General features: G+C 38.7%; 1 protein-coding gene across 6 annotated transcripts in view; it reads left to right on the top strand.

The window, feature by feature from the left end:
* The window catches only part of rragd (ras-related GTP binding D), a 58341-nt gene that overhangs the window by 23088 nt on the left and 16071 nt on the right, over positions 1 to 19182 (top strand). For 5 of the 6 annotated variants that reach the window (XM_044167374.1, XM_044167378.1, XM_044167376.1 and 2 more), the window contains 2 exons: positions 2948 to 3090; positions 16331 to 16479. In XM_044167374.1, coding sequence (XP_044023309.1) covers positions 2948 to 3090; positions 16331 to 16479 — 292 coding nt within the window. Of the gene's footprint in view, positions 1 to 2947; positions 3091 to 16330; positions 16480 to 16592; positions 17110 to 19182 lie in introns of those variants that run through there. The other variant, XM_044167375.1, reaches the window with a different exon arrangement.

The raw sequence follows: 19182 nt of genomic DNA, 5'->3' as shown, positions 1-19182 counted from the left end.
AACAGCGCTGCAGCACTAGGAGGCTAAATCAGACAAACACATAGTAGAGTACAGTAGAGAAAGGATCTAATTTTCATCAGCTTTATTTTAGCAGATATTGATCCATTAAAATATGCCCGCATCAGCCCTGATACCGATCTTTGGGATTGGCTCGGGACATCTCTAATGCTAACAAAACACTATCTGCCCTTCAAACTACACAGGCACCTAACTTCTCTTAGTGGAAGGCAATAGCTGAATCCATAAGGAGTTGTATATACATGAAGATAAGCATAAGATTAGCATTGTTGAAAATACCAAATTTAGATAGAAGACACTGGCTCTTCAGCTGATATGAAATTCATTTCATTTTAATATGAAATATTGTCCTCTTGGAGGAGGAACACAACCATTTAAAAATGGTGCGAGGCGGGGCAGCACGACTCACGCCTGCTCTGATGCTCTCAGCTCCGTGGCTGACTGTCAATGAACCTGACGTTGGTACAACCTCCACACTGCTGTCCAGTTAGTGTTTGGCTGAGAGGAATGTCAGCAGCCCGGCAGGAGAGACGCTCCATGGTGCACTTGGATTTTATAACTGAACAATGACTAGGATGCTCATTTGCTGAAATCTGATGTTCTCATATCACAGATGATAAACAAAGGCATTAAAAGATGAGTCTTACAGGTAAAACACAAGACTAATGTAGACTGATATAAGAGTTTAGTGTGGGGCGGATGCTCTGCAGGTGCACTAACATTAACTGGGCGGTGGAGTGAATAATATATTTCTCACATTTGTAGGTAAGGTGTATTGAAGAAAAATTTGTTTATAAAAATGAAAAATATCTATAGATATTGCTGTGCACCTTTTTACCTACCAGCTTTATGCATGTTTAAAAATAGTGATGGCTTACTGATAACAGCTTGTTAAGCAATTTTTTTGATCTTATCACATGTTTTATATTTGACGAGGGGTTGAGCTTTGACCAATGTCTTGTATCTTGTGTTTTTACTATATATAGAAGATAGCTTGAGTTTTTCCTGGTCTCCACCTGTATAAAAAGGAGACACAGAAGGATGTAGTGCTCTTTTTTCATTTTGCTCTTTTTGCTGTTCTAGTCTCTGTGGACTAGATTTTCTTCGTTCTTAATTGACTATTTTTGAGAGAGGTAGAGAGGGAAGTTTCTGTTACCAGTTAATACAGCATTATTAGTAGCCTTTGCCTTTTTTTGAAGAATAGAATATTTTGATTATCCATATCTGATCTGTTAAGCTTTAAATAAAAACAGAATGTACACTCTACAATCAAAATACAGTTCCTTTTGTAGGACTCTGAACATTGACTGCGACAGCCTCACATCTAAAAGGTAGGATTCTCCTTTGGGATAGGTTGAACACTTTAGAATCAAATAATTACTAAATTGTCAAAATGGTGTTGAACAGCTAAATGCTAAAATTGAACCTTCTCAGTTCCACTACCTGATGCATGACTGAACAGTTAAGTCAACTATATGGCTTGTTGCTAAAAGTACTGAATAATATTGGCTTGAATTTGATTGGTTGCTGAAGGCATTGAATTGTATTTGATCTGTAGATAAAGCTATTGAATTTACTTTGATTGGTTGCTAGAGGTGTTGAATTGTAGTTGATTTGTTGATAGTATGTGATTATGGGTTATAAGAGGCTTGATACTGCCTTGTTAAAGATAACTTCTGAGATAAGTTAAAATAACTTCTGTTTGTTCTGTCTGTTCTGAATTGGCGCTATATAAATAAAACTGACTTGAACTGAATTAAACTGGGCGATGCACTTGAACCCAGTCTCGAGTCTCCCCCAGGTTATCTGAGGTACTACCAGATTCTCCCACAAACTGCAGCACATACCGTGCATCTGGAAAATATTCACAGCGCTTCACTTTTCCACATTTTGTTATGTTACAGCCTTATTCCAAATTCATTATTCATTATTTTCCTCAAAATTCTACAAACAATACCCCATAATGGCAACGTGAAAGAAGTTTTTTTGAAATCTTTGCAAATTTATTAAAAATAAAATACGGGGAAAAAAATCACATGTACATAAGTATTCACAGCCTTTGCTCAATACTTTGTTTTAGCACCTTGGGCACCAATTACAGCCTCAAGTCTTTTTGAGTATGATACTACAGGTTTCGCACACCTATTTTTGGGCAGTTTCTCCCACTCTTCTTTGCAGGACCTCTCAAGCTCCATCAGGTTGGGCGGGGAGCGTCGGTGCACAGCAATTTTCAGATCTCTCCAGAGATGTTCAATCGGGTTCAAGTCTGGGCTCTGGCTGGGCCACTCAAGGACATTCACAGAGTTGTCCCGTAGCCACTCCTTTGTTATCTTGGCTGTGTGCTTAGGGCCATTGTCCTGTTGGAAGATGGACCGTCGCCCCAGTCTGAGGTCCAGAGCACTCTGGAGCAAGTTTTCATCAAGGATGTCTATGTACATTGCTGCATTCATCTTTCCCTTGATCCTGACTAGTCTCCCAGTTCCTGCCACTGAAAAACATCCCCACAGCATGATGCTACCACCACCATGCTTCACTGTAGGGATGGTATTGGCCAGGTGATGAGCGGTGCCTGGTGTCCACCAGACATGACGCTTGCCATTCAGGCCAAAGAGTACAACCAGAGAATTTTGTTTCTCATGGTCTGATAGTCCTTCAGGTGCCCTTTGGCAAACTCCTACACGCTTGGAATGGGAGGATAATCCGAGCAGTACTAAAATGGTTGCAAACTGCAATTTAAATGCTAGATGCCTACATACTGGACTTTTAACTAATAAATGTGTGTATCAAAGACTATTTGTCTGTGAAATTAGTGAAAGAAAGGTGTATATCTGACTGTCAAATCACATGGTTTGCGTAGAGGCTAGTACACTCCCTGCATGTAATCTTATCTCACTTAGTGATCCTCTTCTTTGTCTCTCTCTCTGTTCAGAACTCAGGTATCGAGAAGGCCTTCCTGTTCGATGTGGTCAGTAAGATTTACATTGCCACAGACAGCAGTCCAGTGGACATGCAGACATATGAACTGTGTTGTGACATGATCGATGTGGTCATTGACATCTCCTGCATCTATGGGTAAGCCAATGAACACTATCAACAAACCATGATATCACCAACCAATCAAGGGATTCAGAAGATGTGTTTCAGAGATGTCAGATGTCCATCTTCCAACTATAACAAAATTAGATGCCCGTCAAATCTAATTTACAAACAAGATTTCTGTCAGAGTGTACATAAACCCACTGACTGTTTTAACCACACCCTCGACCTTGTTCTGGCATATGACATTGAAATTTAACATTTAATAGTCTTTCCATGGAATTCTTTTTTATCGGACTACTATTTAATAACGAATTCCTATTAATGCACTACACGCTATTAGCCTACACTAGATGATACCTGATAATGCTGAAGTTAAATTTAAGGAAGTGATTTCATCGCCATTTAATTCAATACCATGTCTCAATATAACAGTAGACTCCTATGCTAAATTCAGCCCCCCTTCATTATCTTGTTGTTAGTGCTGCAGGCTCACTGCGACTGACACTCGACTCTATTGCCCCTCTAAGAAAGAAGGTAATAAAACAAAGAAGGTTAGCTCTATGGTATAACCCCCAAACCCACAAATTAAAGCAAACATCGCATAAACCAATCAGTTGTGTGACTTTCTACATAACAGTAGTTTATTTGAGGATTTTCAGCAAGGATTTAGAGTGCATCATAGCACAGAGAGAGCACTGGTGAAATTTATAAATGACCTTCTGATTGCATCAGACAAAGGACTTGTCTGTACTTGTCTTGTTAGCTCTTAGTGCTGCATTCTACACCATTGACCATCATATCCTATTACAAAGACTGGAACATTTAATTGGAATTAAAAAAGTTGGTTTAAATCATATCTGTCAGATCTATCTCAGACAGTACATGTTAATGATGAATCCTCCATGCACGCCAAAGTTAGTCACAGAGTTCCGCAAGGTTCTGTGCTTGGACCAATTCTATTCACCTTATGCTTCCTTTAGGCAATATTATCAGGAAACACTCCATAAACTTTCATTGTTATGCAGATGATGACCCAATTATATCTATCGATCAAGCCAGATGAAAGTTAGCTAAACTTCAGGCATGCCTTAAGGACATAAAAACCTGGATGACCTGCAATTTTCTGATGTTAAACTCTGACGAAACTGAAGTTATTGTACTTGGCCCCAAACACCTCCGAGACACATTATCTAAAGATATAGTTGCTCTAGATGGCATTTCCCTGGCCTCCAGCACCATCGTAAGGAACCATGGAGTTATCTTTTATCAGGATTTATCCTTTAACTCCCACATGAAACAAACTTCAAGGACTGCCTTCTTTCACCTACGTAACATTGCAAAAATCAGGCACATCCTGTCCAAAATGATGCAGAAAAACTAGTCCATGCATTTGTCACTTCTAGGCTAGATTATTGCAATTCCTTATTATCAGGCTGTCTGAATAAGTCCCTTAAGCCTCTCCAGTTGATCAAGAATGCTGCGGCATGTGTACTGACAAGAACTAGGAAAAGAGATCATATTTCCCTTTCTTTATACCACATGATACCATCGTCGTTACATTATTGGCTCACGAGCTTTGATAGAAGCAAGAACCAAACATCAGACATCTCACACAGAGATAAACAAAACATTTTTTAGTAAAAGTGATTTATTTATTCCGCACCTTTCTAAAATCTGTGTGGATGTTTTAAAAAAAAAAAAAACATTTGTCTAGATAAAAATGTTATCAATATAACCTTTTAATGTGGGTTATTTTAATTTATCAGAGCTTTCAGAAAAATCCTACTTTCCCAGTCATAATTACGAGAGTCGGGAACTGGTAATTATGGCAACTCCCATATGGCATAATTTTTTATTAATAATTTTAATAATTATTTATTTATTTATTAGCAATTTTAAATGCTTCTCAGCCAGCGTAGAAAACAATGAGTGGACAGGATTCAAAATCAACAAAATTTCTGGTGTCATTGGTTGGGAACACACAGGCAAATGTCATAGAATTACCCAAACTCACTTCTGGAATGATGTATGGTCACGATTCTTCCCCTGGGCTAGGTGATCCTTGTTTGACCCGTATTTGTTGTCAAGATAATAGTGCGTGTGTGTGTGTGTGTGTGTGATTCACCTTAGGCTTCACAGCTGTGGGTTTTAACTGAACTAGGCCACATTAGGCCTTAAGTGAGTGAATATTTAACCAATCACAGCTGTGTTGGGGAATGTGTGTCGAGGGCTCCAACAGGACCCCTGCTAATGTCACATTTTGGCCATGGATATAGGTGGATGCCAGATGTCTGTGGATTATGTTCTCTTTGTAAACACACACCATATAGTTAACAGTTACTGTCTGAGTAAGTAACTCCCAGTAATGTGTGCACTCATCTGTGTCCAGGAATTGTTCAGTGTTAACAAGTGTGTAAGCGTTGTCGGTACTAGTTGGACCTGCTCACATAAATCAGCAGATTGTTGTACAGAAGGCTGCCTTCATTATCATGACAAAACAGCTGGGATATTATCCTTAATTAGAGGCTTTAGTAATGGAGTCTTTTTCACCTCATATAATTAATGAACTCCTCTCTTGTAAGAAGCCTGGCATGCATACACACTTGGAAAGATCAAATTGGACTAAAATGTTCCTTGGCCAGCAAACTGAGCCAAGTCTTTTGTCAGTGAAATGCAATTATTTCTTTTTCTCTTTGACAACAATGATGAATTCACATTTCACTAAACTCACATTAGCTGTGCATGTTTCTCTTCTTTAGCTGTCTCCAATCTGCAGAGCACTGCAACTATTCTTAGCCCATATATGTCATCATGTCTAGCCAATGGCCATGAAAACATGAGATTAAGTATGAGAGAGCATTTTATTAATTTTGTTAATTACATTTAATCTGGCATCTGTTGCATAGAGATGCCTTTTATCATATTTCTACTGTATGATGTGTTTGTTGCTAGCAGTGCCTCAGGTACAGATAAGAGTGATTCAATATTATTAGAAGCTCAGCATGGTGCTGTCTGTTTGTCCTTGTGAAGTGTGGATTGATGCCTGATGTGTAAAAATAATTCCCTGTGGAACTGGTACAGTATAGTTCTTCACAGCTACTTAGACTCATTTTGTGAAATGTAAACTGTTATCACGAGGTTCCAAAACCTTAGACTGTTAAAGCAAAACTAAGCACACTGCTGAAACATCTTATCATTCAACTAAATACTTCACCCAAAAATTGCTCACAGACACCTTCTCAGTGTATGATGGTTACTAATGGAGCACCTTTAATCCTGAGACCAGCTGCCATTGTGGCAGTTACATGAGTGACCAGTAACAGAGACTATGCATGCATAGTATCCTGCATACTGACTCAAAAGCAAGGCAAGTTTATTTGTATAGCAAGGCAATTCAAAGTGCTTTACATAAAACATAAACGCAACATAGGGAAATATAAAAAGACATTTAAATACAATTAAACATAGTTAAATAGAAAATAAAAACAATAGAAAACAGGAGAGTAAAGTTACAGTGCAGTGTAAGAAATTAATCATAATTTGATTTAATAAAAGGCAGCGGCAAACAGAAAAGTCTTCAGCCTTGATTTAAAAGAACTGAGAGTTGCAGCAGACCTGCAGTTTTCTGGGAATTTGTTCCAGATGTGGTGCATAAAAACTGAACGCTGCTTCTCCATGTTGAAATGTACTTTGGCCCTAAACCATTCAGTGCTTTATAAACCAACAGTAATATTTTGAAATCAATTCTTTGACAGACAGGAAGCCAGTGTAAATACCTCAGAACTGGAGTGATATGATCCACTTTCTTGGTCTTAGTGAGGACACGAGCAGCAGCATTTTGAATCAGCTGCAGCTGGCTGATCGAGACCTGTAAAGACGCTATAGTAGTCAAGTCGACTGAAAATAAATGCATGGACAAGTTTTTCCAAATCCTGCTCAGACATAAGTCCTTTAATACTTGATATTCTTAAGGTGGTAGTAGGCTGACTTTGTAATTATCTTAATGTCACTATTGAAATTCAGGTCTGAGTCCATGACTACACCAAGATTTCTGGCTTGGTTTGTTTTATTGTTGTTTAATTGAAGAAAATTCTGGCACATCCAATCGTTGATTTGTTCAATGTACTTACTCAGCGCTTGTATGGGATTATAGTCCCTTGGTGATTTGATGTAACGTTATAACTATTTAAATTTGAATATTTACACTCGTGTGAATTTTCTGGGGCACCACTTCGAATTGGAAGAAAATTAAAGAAATCTGATTAATCAGTCGTATACCTAAATTATGAATTCTCAATACATCTCTGCTTTGAAGAAATATTCATAGACCAAAACTTGGAGATAAATGAAACATTTATTTATAACTAAATATCTACAACAAGTGAATAAAGTGAATACATTAAGTATTAATGATGGTTATATGCCATAAAATCACAATCAAATAAATGCAGTAAATGGGTCATTTAAATGGCAATTTAGGTTATTATTCAGTTTAGCCTTAGTGAAAAGGACTGATTTCAGATATCAGAGGGAACAAATGAGCATTAGATTATCAATTCAACTTCTCTAAGACCTACATTTAAGATGCAGAGTTCAGTCTATTCAGTCTTACAAGACTCCAGTCTTGTAAGTCGAAGGTAATTCACTGATTATTTGGTAGGTTTTGTTTTTCCTTGTCGTTGTAGCCAGTTGAATTAGAAAGCTATTCCCATCTCTGCTGTTAATCTCATCATGACAAGACCCATAACTCCAAAGGGAGTTAGAGAGTGTCAGTAGCAGGTCTGAAAGGGGTTGGAATGACACTTTTACTTGATGAGTGCTAAGTCAATTATAAATCCAGGGGAAGTCAAGGAAGGATGTTTATTCAAATGCTAGAGGATTTTTCCAAGGCCATAAACAGTTCCTCCCTTTTGGCCTTTTCAAAACACTGCCTTTAGTCCTTGTGTCTAGATGAAGTTTGAAGATAGAGGGACTGATCCCTACATATGGTTATGTAAATGTATGTTGTCTGCATAATTATAGTAAGTTATTTTGTTGTTTGAGCTAGTGGGAGCATGTAGATGTTAAACAGAAGAGGCCCCCCGAATGGAGCCTTGGGGCACTCCACATGTACTTTTTGTTCGCTCAGATGGATAATTACCTATAGACATAATAGTCCCTGTCCTTTAAGTAGGATTCAAACCAGTTTAGTAGTTTTCCCAGTCCGTCTAGTAATATGTTGTGGTCGACCTTGTCAAATGCAGCACTGAGATCCAGTAATACTAAGACTGAAATTCTGCCACTGTCTGTTTAATTGGATGTCATTGAAGACTTTAACAAGAGCAGTCTCAATGCTGTGGTCAAAATCCTGATTGGAAGACATCAAAACAATTGTTTAATGTCAAGAAGTTGTTCAGCTGTTGAGAAACAGCTTTTTCAGTGATTTAACTTAAAAACAGAAGATTTGATATGGGTCTATAGTTGTTCATTAGTGACATGTCTAGATTGTTCTTTTTTTAAAGAGTGGCTTGATGACTGCAGTTTTCAGGGCCTATGGGAAGACACATGTTTACAATTTGTTGAAGACCTGAGGAAATGCAGTTAGAAACATTTTTGAAAAAGCCTGTTTGTAGAATATCAAGGCAGCAGGAGGAGGATTTCACAGGTCCTCCAGCTTTTTTATGGTTAATAGGATCAAATTGCGTCATGCTATTTGAATTGATTTTAAGTTGACACAGGGACAACACATATCCTGTTCCTGATATGGAACATTGACTGCGTGTCTAATTTTCTGACTTGTCAGTGAAGGAGGCAAGTTCATTGCAAGCCCTGGTAGATAGAAGTTCAGAGGCTACTGACACAGTAGGGTTTGTTAGCCTGTCGACAGAAGCAAACAAGGCATGTGCATTATTATTATTATTATTATTATTGTTTTTGTCGTAGTGGATGCCCCCCGAGGGGAACACAAGGAATAGGACCCAAATGCAGACTCAGAGGCGAAGTAGATGAAATTTATAGATTTATTACAGGGAAAGGCTTACACGGGTAGTCAGGCAGGCAGAGGTCCAAATCCAGAGGGCATCCAAGACAGGCAAACAAATCAGACAAGGAGCAGGCAATAAACGAAATCCAAAAATCCAGGCGAGCTCCAAGCAAATGCAGAAATACACCCAAGAGCTTCAGGAGAAGCACAGGAAACAAGGCTGGGACACCTGACAAACCACATACCACTGCTGATGCAAAATGATAATGACAACAAACTGACATTGAACAAAGGAAAAAACCTGGACTAAATACACTTAGGTAGGGGAGACAACAAGACACAGGTGCAATTAATCAAGCGCGGCCAACAATCTAAACTGGAGGGAAAGCAAACAAAGACGGGAAGAGAGAACAACAAAATAAAACAGGAAACAGGACAAAACCCCAAAACTATGACTTGCATTTCTCAGTTCCAAATTATAAATGCGAAGTCTCTCTTCATACATGTCATAATGAACCTGGAGATTTGTTTTTCGCCACCTGCATTCAGCTTTTTGACACTCTTTTTTCTATTCTTACTAGGGTGACATTTCTCCATGGAGATCTTTTCTTACCAGAAACCACCTTCAAGTTAGTGGGTGCAATGGCATCAATAACATTTGTAATTTTAGAAAATGATCTACAAGCTCATTGACTGAGACCTAAGAGAGGGTGGGTGTGGAAGAGAAATCCTGAATAAATATTTCACTAGGGTTTTCGTTGATATACTGTTTTGTGATTACCTCTCTTCGAACATTTGTGTGCACAGAGATTGCACTCTCAAAGAAAACACAGAAATGATCAGAGAGAGCAACATCAGTCACCACAACCTTAGAAATGTTCTCCCTTGGAGATGATTAAGTCCAGTGTGCCTCTTGTGTGTGGGCTCTGTCACATGCTGAGTCAGTCCATGGTTATCAAGAACACAACACAGTTCTTTAGTCCCTCTGTCCTGGAGGTTGTCAACATGGATGTTAACAATGACTACACAGTCACAGATTATAGACAGCAGTTCAGTAAAGTCATCAAAAAAGTTTGCACAGTACTTAGGTGGCCTGTAGATATTTAGAAATATAGCTTGAGAAGAGGAATTCAACTGAAGAGCCACATATTCAAAAGAAGCAAAATTTCCATAAGACATCTTGCATTGGAGGGAATCATTCAACAAAATGGCATCCCCACCTCCTTTCTTATGCACTCTAGCTTCGCTCATAAAACTGAAGTTGGGAGGGGTAGACTCGATAAGAACAAAGGCACTGTTATCTTGGTCTAACCAAGTTTCAGTTAAAAACATGAAATTAAGATTGAGTTTGGTGATAAAATTAAATTAAAAATGTCATTTCCTGCCAAAGACCTGATGTTTAATAACACTAAATTCAGTGTGTTAAAAGCATTATCTGCCCAATTATTTGCGACAGGCTGTGGCTGACGAGGGATGGATGCTAAATTTGCAGAATCGGTTGAGTGCTTCCTGTTTATTAGCAGATTCACCATTATTTTTGTATTACCTATCAAGACAGAAATTGAGAAAGCCACCAGCACACAGGGCCGTGGCTTGTCCTGAGAAGAGTCATGAGTGCCATTAGCCTTATAGCCTGGACCCAGCAGATATCAGTTAGAGCTTATAGTTACAGTTACACAACAGTGTAGACTCAATGCAATAGTGATGCCACTATTATTTTAACAAATATCACAAAGTAGCAGCCAAACTAATCACACACAGCCAGAACACTGTTAATTGCACACATGACAGAGCATGACTTACACCATCAGAAAGGAGTCAGACTTGCACAGTGTTAGTTAAAGCAGCCACTAACAGAGAGAAACACCAAACCAAGGTGTAATAGTTCATGAAAATGTAGTGCAATGACAATACAGTCCTAATCTGCTAAACCTCTACACACAACCTGTAAAAAAATCACAAATTGGCTATATAATACACTGTAAGAACAGTTACACCATATCTACTCAATAAAATTAAGTCAATAGATCAAAAGCAATATTATTAATTAAATATAACTGTGTTTGGTATTGAGTGAATATAAATTAAATAAGACCCTTTATAGTTGTCTATTTAATATGAGTAGATTCAAATAGAAAACAAAATGGAATTAATTAAAACTTAAACAAAAATATAGACCTGATCAAATGTGGCCTAGACGTGACCAAAGCCTTGAAATCTCGCTTGTTTTGCATTTTCACAAATAGAGTGAAGAAAACAAACAATTTCACTATTTGTTGGCTTTGGTCTATTTATGTGCGGAGCCACGCTCCTTTTGAAGTCCATTGGTCAATATCTCGAAAACTAAGTAAGATATCAACAAGCTTTATACAACTTTTGATAAGCTTCGTCCAATGATGATCCACCAAAAATTTGGTAGCAATCGGACCTACAGTTTAGGAGATGTCAAAAATGTGTTTTTCAAAAAATTCAAAATGGCAGAAAATCTAGTTAGGCAAACTTTAGTGGTCCAAGAGGTTTTTTTGTAGAGCACATTGAGCTGGACTTTGAGAGAAATTTCAAGTCATTCAGACAGTGGCATGGCCTGTTCAAAATTGCATTTTTGAGACTTAATTACAGCGCCACCATGTGGCCGATTGGGCTCATATTTCTTTGGAAGCACGTGCACATCATTTCCATTTACTGGGCCAAGTTTTGTGTTTCTAGCTTATTCCAGCTCACAGGAATTTGAGCCGAAGTGGCAGACAACAAATAATAATAATGAACCGACACTAACAGAAGGGTTTCAGCCCCTTCGGGACTTGAACCCCTAAATATTGAGTTGATCTGAAAAACAGAAACGTAAAATGTATTTAAATAGTACTAATGAAAATGTATTTAATTTTACATATCAATGATATATAATTGAGTAACAATCATCTACATTTATCAGTGAATTGATTTGAATTTATTAAATGCTATTCAATCTAAATATTCTTCTCTCTTAGGAATAACAAACTCAAGTGTTATTGAATAATTCTTCACTTTATTTTAAATGTTGGTAAAATGATCTTAAAATTCATGTACAGCTAAAAGAACAAAAACACATCGTTGTGTTGTATTTTAAAACAAACCATAAAATGAACAAAGTGCAGTTTTAAGAAACGGACCAGAATTCTCCAAAATAGCCTATATCTGAAGACTGTAAACACCTACACACCACTTAAAAGACTTAAATTAGCCCTACATTATTTAACAGCCCATAACAGAAGTTTTACTGACATTCATGGGATAGTCAAAATCACTGACAATGTAGAACTACTTAAAAGTGTGCACTGTGACCACAGTCTCATTTCAAGCCATAAGTTTGCTCTTGAGGGACTGGACTTTGTTTGACAGCTTTGAAGCATCCAGTTCCAAGAAAACTTTTTGGAATACCTCGTGCTTCCGCTGCCTGGGATAATCGAGATTCAGTGTGTAGGTCAAGCCAATAGGTCAAGCCAAGGAGGACGGAGCAAGCCCTGGCAATGCCTTCAAGTCCTGTGATGACTTCCATGCCCTCAATAACAATTCCAATCTCCATTGGGCTGTCACTTGTAGATGCTCCAGCTTTGGATCACAGTAATTGCCACTATGAGGTCAAGTTCCTCCAAGTTCTCAGTGTCCTGCAACATGAAATTATAATCAGTGTCATAGTATAAAACTGTCAAAAAAAATTCCAGGCATATCACATCACTAGACAATACATTTTTAATAAAGGACCCCTATGTCAGTCATGTCAACGTATGTGTTGATTACAAATTAAAGAAAAATTTCAAGTTCAGGTTTACTTATTCCCCTTATTCACTGTTACAGCTCAAAGGGCTTTACAAGCTCACAGTTCATAGAGAAAAAAACAACACCCCCTGACCTTAACCCTCATAAAACCCAGAAGGTGTTGTCAGAACAGTGTTGGCCAGAACAGCTTCAGTGCGCCTTGGCATTCATTCTCCAAGTCTCTGAACTCTACTGGAGGGATGGAACACCATTCTTCCAAAAGATATTCCCTCATTTGGTGTTTTGATGATGTGGTAAAGAACGCTGTCTAATACCTCAGTCCAAAATCTCCCATAGATGTGAATTTATGCTGCCCTACTATAATATCCCTCCCCTGTACAGTATCTTGTGGAAGAATGGTGTTCATCCCTTCTGTAAAAAGAGGTTCCATATATAATTCTTCCAAAATATAGGCTATAATGCCCTGTTCGTAATATAGCCCAACAACATCACACTAAGTTACTACATATGGACATAGCTCTACAATTATCTGGACAACACAGACTTCACTGAAAATATCTAGAAATTTGTCAAAATAATTAATCAGGAGAAAGGGAGAGAGAGAGATAAATTAAGTTAAGCAGCAGGTGCAGTGAGTCAAAGAAACATGTAAAACCACTTAGCCATCTAGCTAAAACAATACATTTTCAGCAAACCATAACATGGTATAATTTAAGGAACAGTTTCCAGGTGAAAGCAAAATAAGTTTCCTTACCTTAGTCAACCAGCTGTTTGCGAGTTGAGCAACGTGGAAGAAGGGCACTCGCCATTTGCACTATCTTCAAATGTCTTCTGTGACTAGATGATAGCCTGCTGCATCCAAAAAAGCGCGCTTGGACAGGAAGTGGCTTTCAATTAGAAACTGCCTGATTACATTAGGTTGGATTCACTCAATATTCTTTCTGTTTGGAATTAAATAAACAGAATTCTTATGTTTTATTTAACTAGAACAAGTGGATTTTATTCCAAACATTTTTATGAAATTTACTTAAATAATTGTCACAAAATCACACAATTACATTGAATAGATTTTACCTAATACATTAATTAAAATCTACATGACCACAGAATCATTTATTACAGTGTATAATAAATACATCAGCATAAGGAATTATTGCACGGCGGCACTAATTAAAAATAGAACTATCTTACCTTAAGCAAACTATACTCCACAAGTAGATTTCCGCTCAGGAGTGGTGCTGATGGATGTCACTATCATCCAATATGTCACTGTGGACATGCAGCAATGCCAGATTAGTTAATCTCATCTGAGTGAGAGTGTTACGGACCCAAGTTTTCAGCCGACAAAGCCCACTTTGAGGATCTCTCTTAGGATGCGCTTGACACAAGTGGACACAAACACAGCTGGATCAACTTTTCCACTTCACTGAAGAGTCCCTTTGTTTGTGGATGCAGCTTTGACATGAATTCTCCAATTTCATGGACTGTTTGAAACTTTCCTTGTTTAGTGAGGTCATGCAGCATCCACAGCTGGAGGTGTAAAGACGCTCCATCAATGATGCTCGGAAGTTGAATGGAGCTCAGGTCGGTCTCAGTTACAGCTGAGCATGTGAGACCGTCACAGAATCCACAACAAGGATTTGTTCTCCCGTGCTGCCGTTACCATCCCTATTTGATCAATCCTGCACTCGATTTATGACCTCACTAGTTCAAGTGCCGCATAAAATTCTCATCTCTACAGTGATTTTTCTGCTACAGTGTCCTCTGATACTCTGATATCCTGATTGTTCTGCTGGAGTTTGGCAACTTTAGGTTGTGTGCAGCTGCACATTCCATGGTGTTTGATAAAATGTTTTTCCACTGTTTCTTCCTGTCTTGCGTGTATTCATTCTTTTAGCACCTTACGCATTGAAGTGCACCAGCAGCGGTTGCTAGCTCACTCTGAAGGCTTCTTGCCACAGCCTTGCAAGAACCAAAAAGTGCCTCACAACAAAGGAGCTCAAACACAGTTCTCCCCTTCATTGCTTGCTTCAGAAGCCCTCATATTTTAGCCCATGTCTCACCATGAATACCTGGGTCCTGCTTAAGTTTGTGCAGCATCTCCAAAAGAGGGCCATATGCACGCGACATCCTTGAAATTGCCTTTGTCCTCACACACCATCTGGTTGGACACAACAGCGTGTGTTGCACACATCCTCTTCATTTCCAAAAGATGTCTCATATTCTCTAATGAGGACCGCAGTCGAAGTTAAGTGTGTCAGCTATCAAACACAATTCTTTGGCTACCTCCTAAAGCACAAGATCTAGTGAGTGGCTGCAGCAAATCTCTTTTAGCTGTGCTTTGACCCCAGAAAAGCACCCAGCCATGTTATTGATGGGACCTGGACTCTTGAAAAGTCTGTGGTCACTAATCTTGGTCAAGACTCTTCTCTGTCCTGGCCCCACAGCAGTGGAATGAACTCCCAGCTGAAGTTCCCAGCAGAGCCACTGTCCATCTTCCACCACAGACTGAAAACCACTTTTTCACATTACACCAAGACCAAGAAGAGGATTTGGAAATGGAGTTGCTGCAGCTAATGTGAAAACATGAATGCAGATGGAATGGTATTGACCACTTCTTGAATAAGGTTGAATGAGATTTCTGTTTTTCTGGTTATGTCTTGAAAATCTGATTGCTGATTGATGTGTTGTGGATTCAAACAGTGCAGATGATATCATGTCCTGTTTGCTTTGTTTTCTCCACAACAGAAACCAAAACTTCACACTTGCAAATGAGTATTGACCCAGTTTTAGAAGTTCTATTAATCTGTTCTGTGGGAGTTTTCCTGAGCTGAGCGTCTGACGCAAGGTTTTCAAATACTGTTTCAATCATTTAGCCAGTGGTGAAGCCCTGTGATGAAAGGGCCATACTAATAAACTGGCTTTTCGGGATTCTGTGGTAACAGTTGATGCTACAGTGGGCGTGTGTATGTATACTGTAAAATGAAGTCCCATGTGTTTCAAAAAGAAAAGGAAGCCCACATATATAAACCAGGAAGACAAAATAAATATTCATCAGATGGAATGAAGAAAACAAACAACATTTTCTTTTGTTTGTTGGCTTTCTTTGTGAAAACAGAATAAATTAAGAAAACCAAGAAAGAACAGCATGTCTTCTCTGTCCAGTGCTCAGTTTCTCTCTGTGTCCTCCTGCTCTGCTTGTGTTTACATTCTCAGACTCCTCTATTTGCCTTTAAACTGCTCCTATCACTGCTTCCACTCTCTGTCTCCCCTTTCCACCTTGCACTCTACATGTTGAAATGTCTCTGGATGAATACTAAAATCAGAGGTCTTTTGTTTTTCTGAATAACAACCATTATGTGCTTCCTTTGAAATTGTCCAGACCAAGAGGCTGTAATATCACACAGGAGTGTTTCCTGAAACAATTGAAAATGCTGTGTCAATAGAAGTCCTACATATGTTTGAAACAGGGCCAGTATTGTGTCAGATGATGCATTATTTTTTACTCACTGGAGTTCAGTTAAGTGTGTTTTTCTGTCTCTGCCTCTCCTTCAGTCTGACAGATAGTGAAGCTGGTTTACCCTATGACAAGGAGTCTATGGCCATCATCCACTTGAACAACACTAAAGTCATGTACCTGAAGGAGGTCACAAAGTTCCTCGCCATGGTCTGCTTCCTCCGTGAGGAAAGCTTTGAGAGGAAAGGTCAGTCCGTTTACAGTCAGCACATTTACATGCACGTTAGAAATTAGCCGTGTGTTTCAGCAGTTGTTCACCATGCCCTCCTTTACTTCACTTAAGCCGCGTTTCCACCTCAGGAACTTTCCCCACGGACTAGAAAGCTTTGGAGGAACTCTTTGGGGACAATATATTACCCCTCAAAAGGTCCCTGCACGGGGAGTAGTACTTTCGAAAAGTACAGGAACTTTGGGGGTGGGGCTTGCTGCACAGAACATTTCTGATTGGTTGAGCTCCGACTGGCGGACCAGCAATTGGTTTGACCGTCTGGATGCGTTGCTGGCTGGGTCACAGGCCAGCCTTCTCTGGTGCAGCTGAAACAACTGAAAGACTCAGCTAATGCGCTGTTGGAAGCCATGGTGGAAGACACAGAAACGAATTAAGGTAAATCACATACGGCCCACATGATGCTTGTTAAATGCTATAACGCTAACTGATATGTTACTCTGCCCAAAAGCTAATGTTAGTGGTTTGCTAACACCAAGCACTAATGCTAACCACTAATAGTGTAGAATTGTGGTGTTCGTAAGGCAAGGGTTGGCTAAATCGATCGTATAAAATGGTATTGTGCTAATGTCGTCGCAGTGAGACAAAACCTAATGTTTTGGTTTTTTTCACCATGTTTTTCAGATGAAATGGGCGGCACACTGAACTGCAGGCTGCAGAGACTAGTGTGTTTACCCATGCTACTACCAGCATCCCTTGTCCCATGTCTCCTGCTGAAGCACACAAACGCTGTATTTTGCACATTCATATAAATAAATAGTTGTGGAACCAAATGTGTGTAAAGTGGCTGTTCTTGTATCTGAAAAGAATGGGAAGAATTCCGGCACTCTGTCTCGCTTACTGCTGAAATGTTTATTAAATCACAACGTCAACAGGTATACCTGATGAAGGTCGGATAGACAGAAACATTGATTTAGTAAATATTTCAGCAGTAAGCTAGACAGTGTGCCTGAGTTCTTCTAGTTCTTAAGTTGCACCTTTCTTCTTGTAAATCTAAAAGCCTTGCATTAAAATATATACAAAATAAAATAATATATATATGTGTGAGGGTAGTCATTAAGGGCTGGTCAGATGTTATCAAACATTTAACACTTAAACTATACTATAAGTATATACTATTAGATATGTAAAAATGTACGTAATGCTTATGCTTGTGTTACCATATTGTAATATTTACAACGTTCTGAGGAAGTAGTGGCTTTCAATCTCACCATTATACACTGGTAAGCTTAGTATTTAAAACAGGGAGACTACATAGGTTAAAATAAGCAAAGGTCCTTATGCTGAATTACAGGTGATGTGTTTAATAAGTTAAAACAATAGAGTTAGCAGCTGTGACAATTTTCATTGATAAAAAGAAATGGTACATGGGTGTAACCTAATGGATGTAGACTAATTTGCCTAATCTTTGCAGGTCTTTAGACCATGGTGGAAAAGCAGACAGCAGCGCGCTGAAGGAACTTTTCAGTTCCTTGAAAAGTAGTTCCCTGGGACTAAAAGTACTTTGGATGGAAACACGGCTTTACATAGCTCAGTGCTTGATATAGAGTTGCGAAGTGGGATGAGCTATTTTGGGCACCCTTGGTTCAGGAAGTAAAATTCCCATTAATTTTTCCCATAGACAATGTTATGTGACTGATAGTTGGAGCACCTACCGGTTAAATCATCAGTACAAAAGATCTCAGAGCTCAGTTTGAAAATATCAGATTCTTTGATAAAAAGTAGAATGTACAAGCTTGTGTACATAAAAACTTCAAATTAGACGTTAACTACATTTCAGCATGAAACATCCAAGCTTAAAATTGGTATGTGCGTTGCTAAGGGCGAGTGGAAGCTAAAGATTACGGTGTTGAGAAAACTGAAAACACAATCTGCATCTTAAATCAATTCACATTTAAATTCTGGGATAGTTGTGGATGAATTCAGCAACTATGGCAGCATGTTTTGTTTTCAACTGTAACAACTAAGTCGTTATGAATTTGCTACCAACTTTGACTGGCTTCTTCTCCATGGCAATGGCATCAGAGGCTCATGGGTATTGTTGTATTGTTGTATTTCGACCTGTCTGCCATGCCAAAATTACAGACAAAACTTGATTTCTCAGAAACAAAGTTTAAGTAATTAATACTGGTGGCCAAAATAGAAACCTATAGGATTGTTACGTCATGTTAAGTTACATTGAGGATATTGTTTACATAAAAATTTTTTATTGGAATACAGAAAGGGGAAAAACACAGGAACCAGTGACTCCCCCATTTTGCAACTTTAGTTGCTATGTAGCACCATACATCATGCAAGTAGCCAATTAACAAGAGGGGCGGGGTCAAAGAGATTTAGTATAATATATACCAATATAATAACATTAATATTTTTAATGATCAATTGTCAAAAAGCGGTTTGCATAAATGTCTGTGCATTGCAGTTGCTGCATCTCATCAGGGCCATCTGGTTGTAATAGTCATGGTGACTGGTCAGAATGTGTTGCTATTTGTTTTGTCATCTGTATGTAACAATATAATATCATAGCAGAAGTTGTCTGATTGGCCATTCAAAACGTGTGTTAATACAATATTTCTTCATCCAAAACACAGAGTCACAGTGGAGACACAGGTTCTGGGCCACCTGCTGCCCCCGTGTTCCTGCTCGACAACTGCTACTACAGTT

This window comes from Siniperca chuatsi, linkage group LG15 (genome assembly GCF_020085105.1).
Source record: "Siniperca chuatsi isolate FFG_IHB_CAS linkage group LG15, ASM2008510v1, whole genome shotgun sequence".
Lineage (NCBI taxonomy): Eukaryota > Metazoa > Chordata > Actinopteri > Centrarchiformes > Sinipercidae > Siniperca > Siniperca chuatsi.
This window is presented reverse-complemented; position numbering and strand designations above follow the sequence as displayed.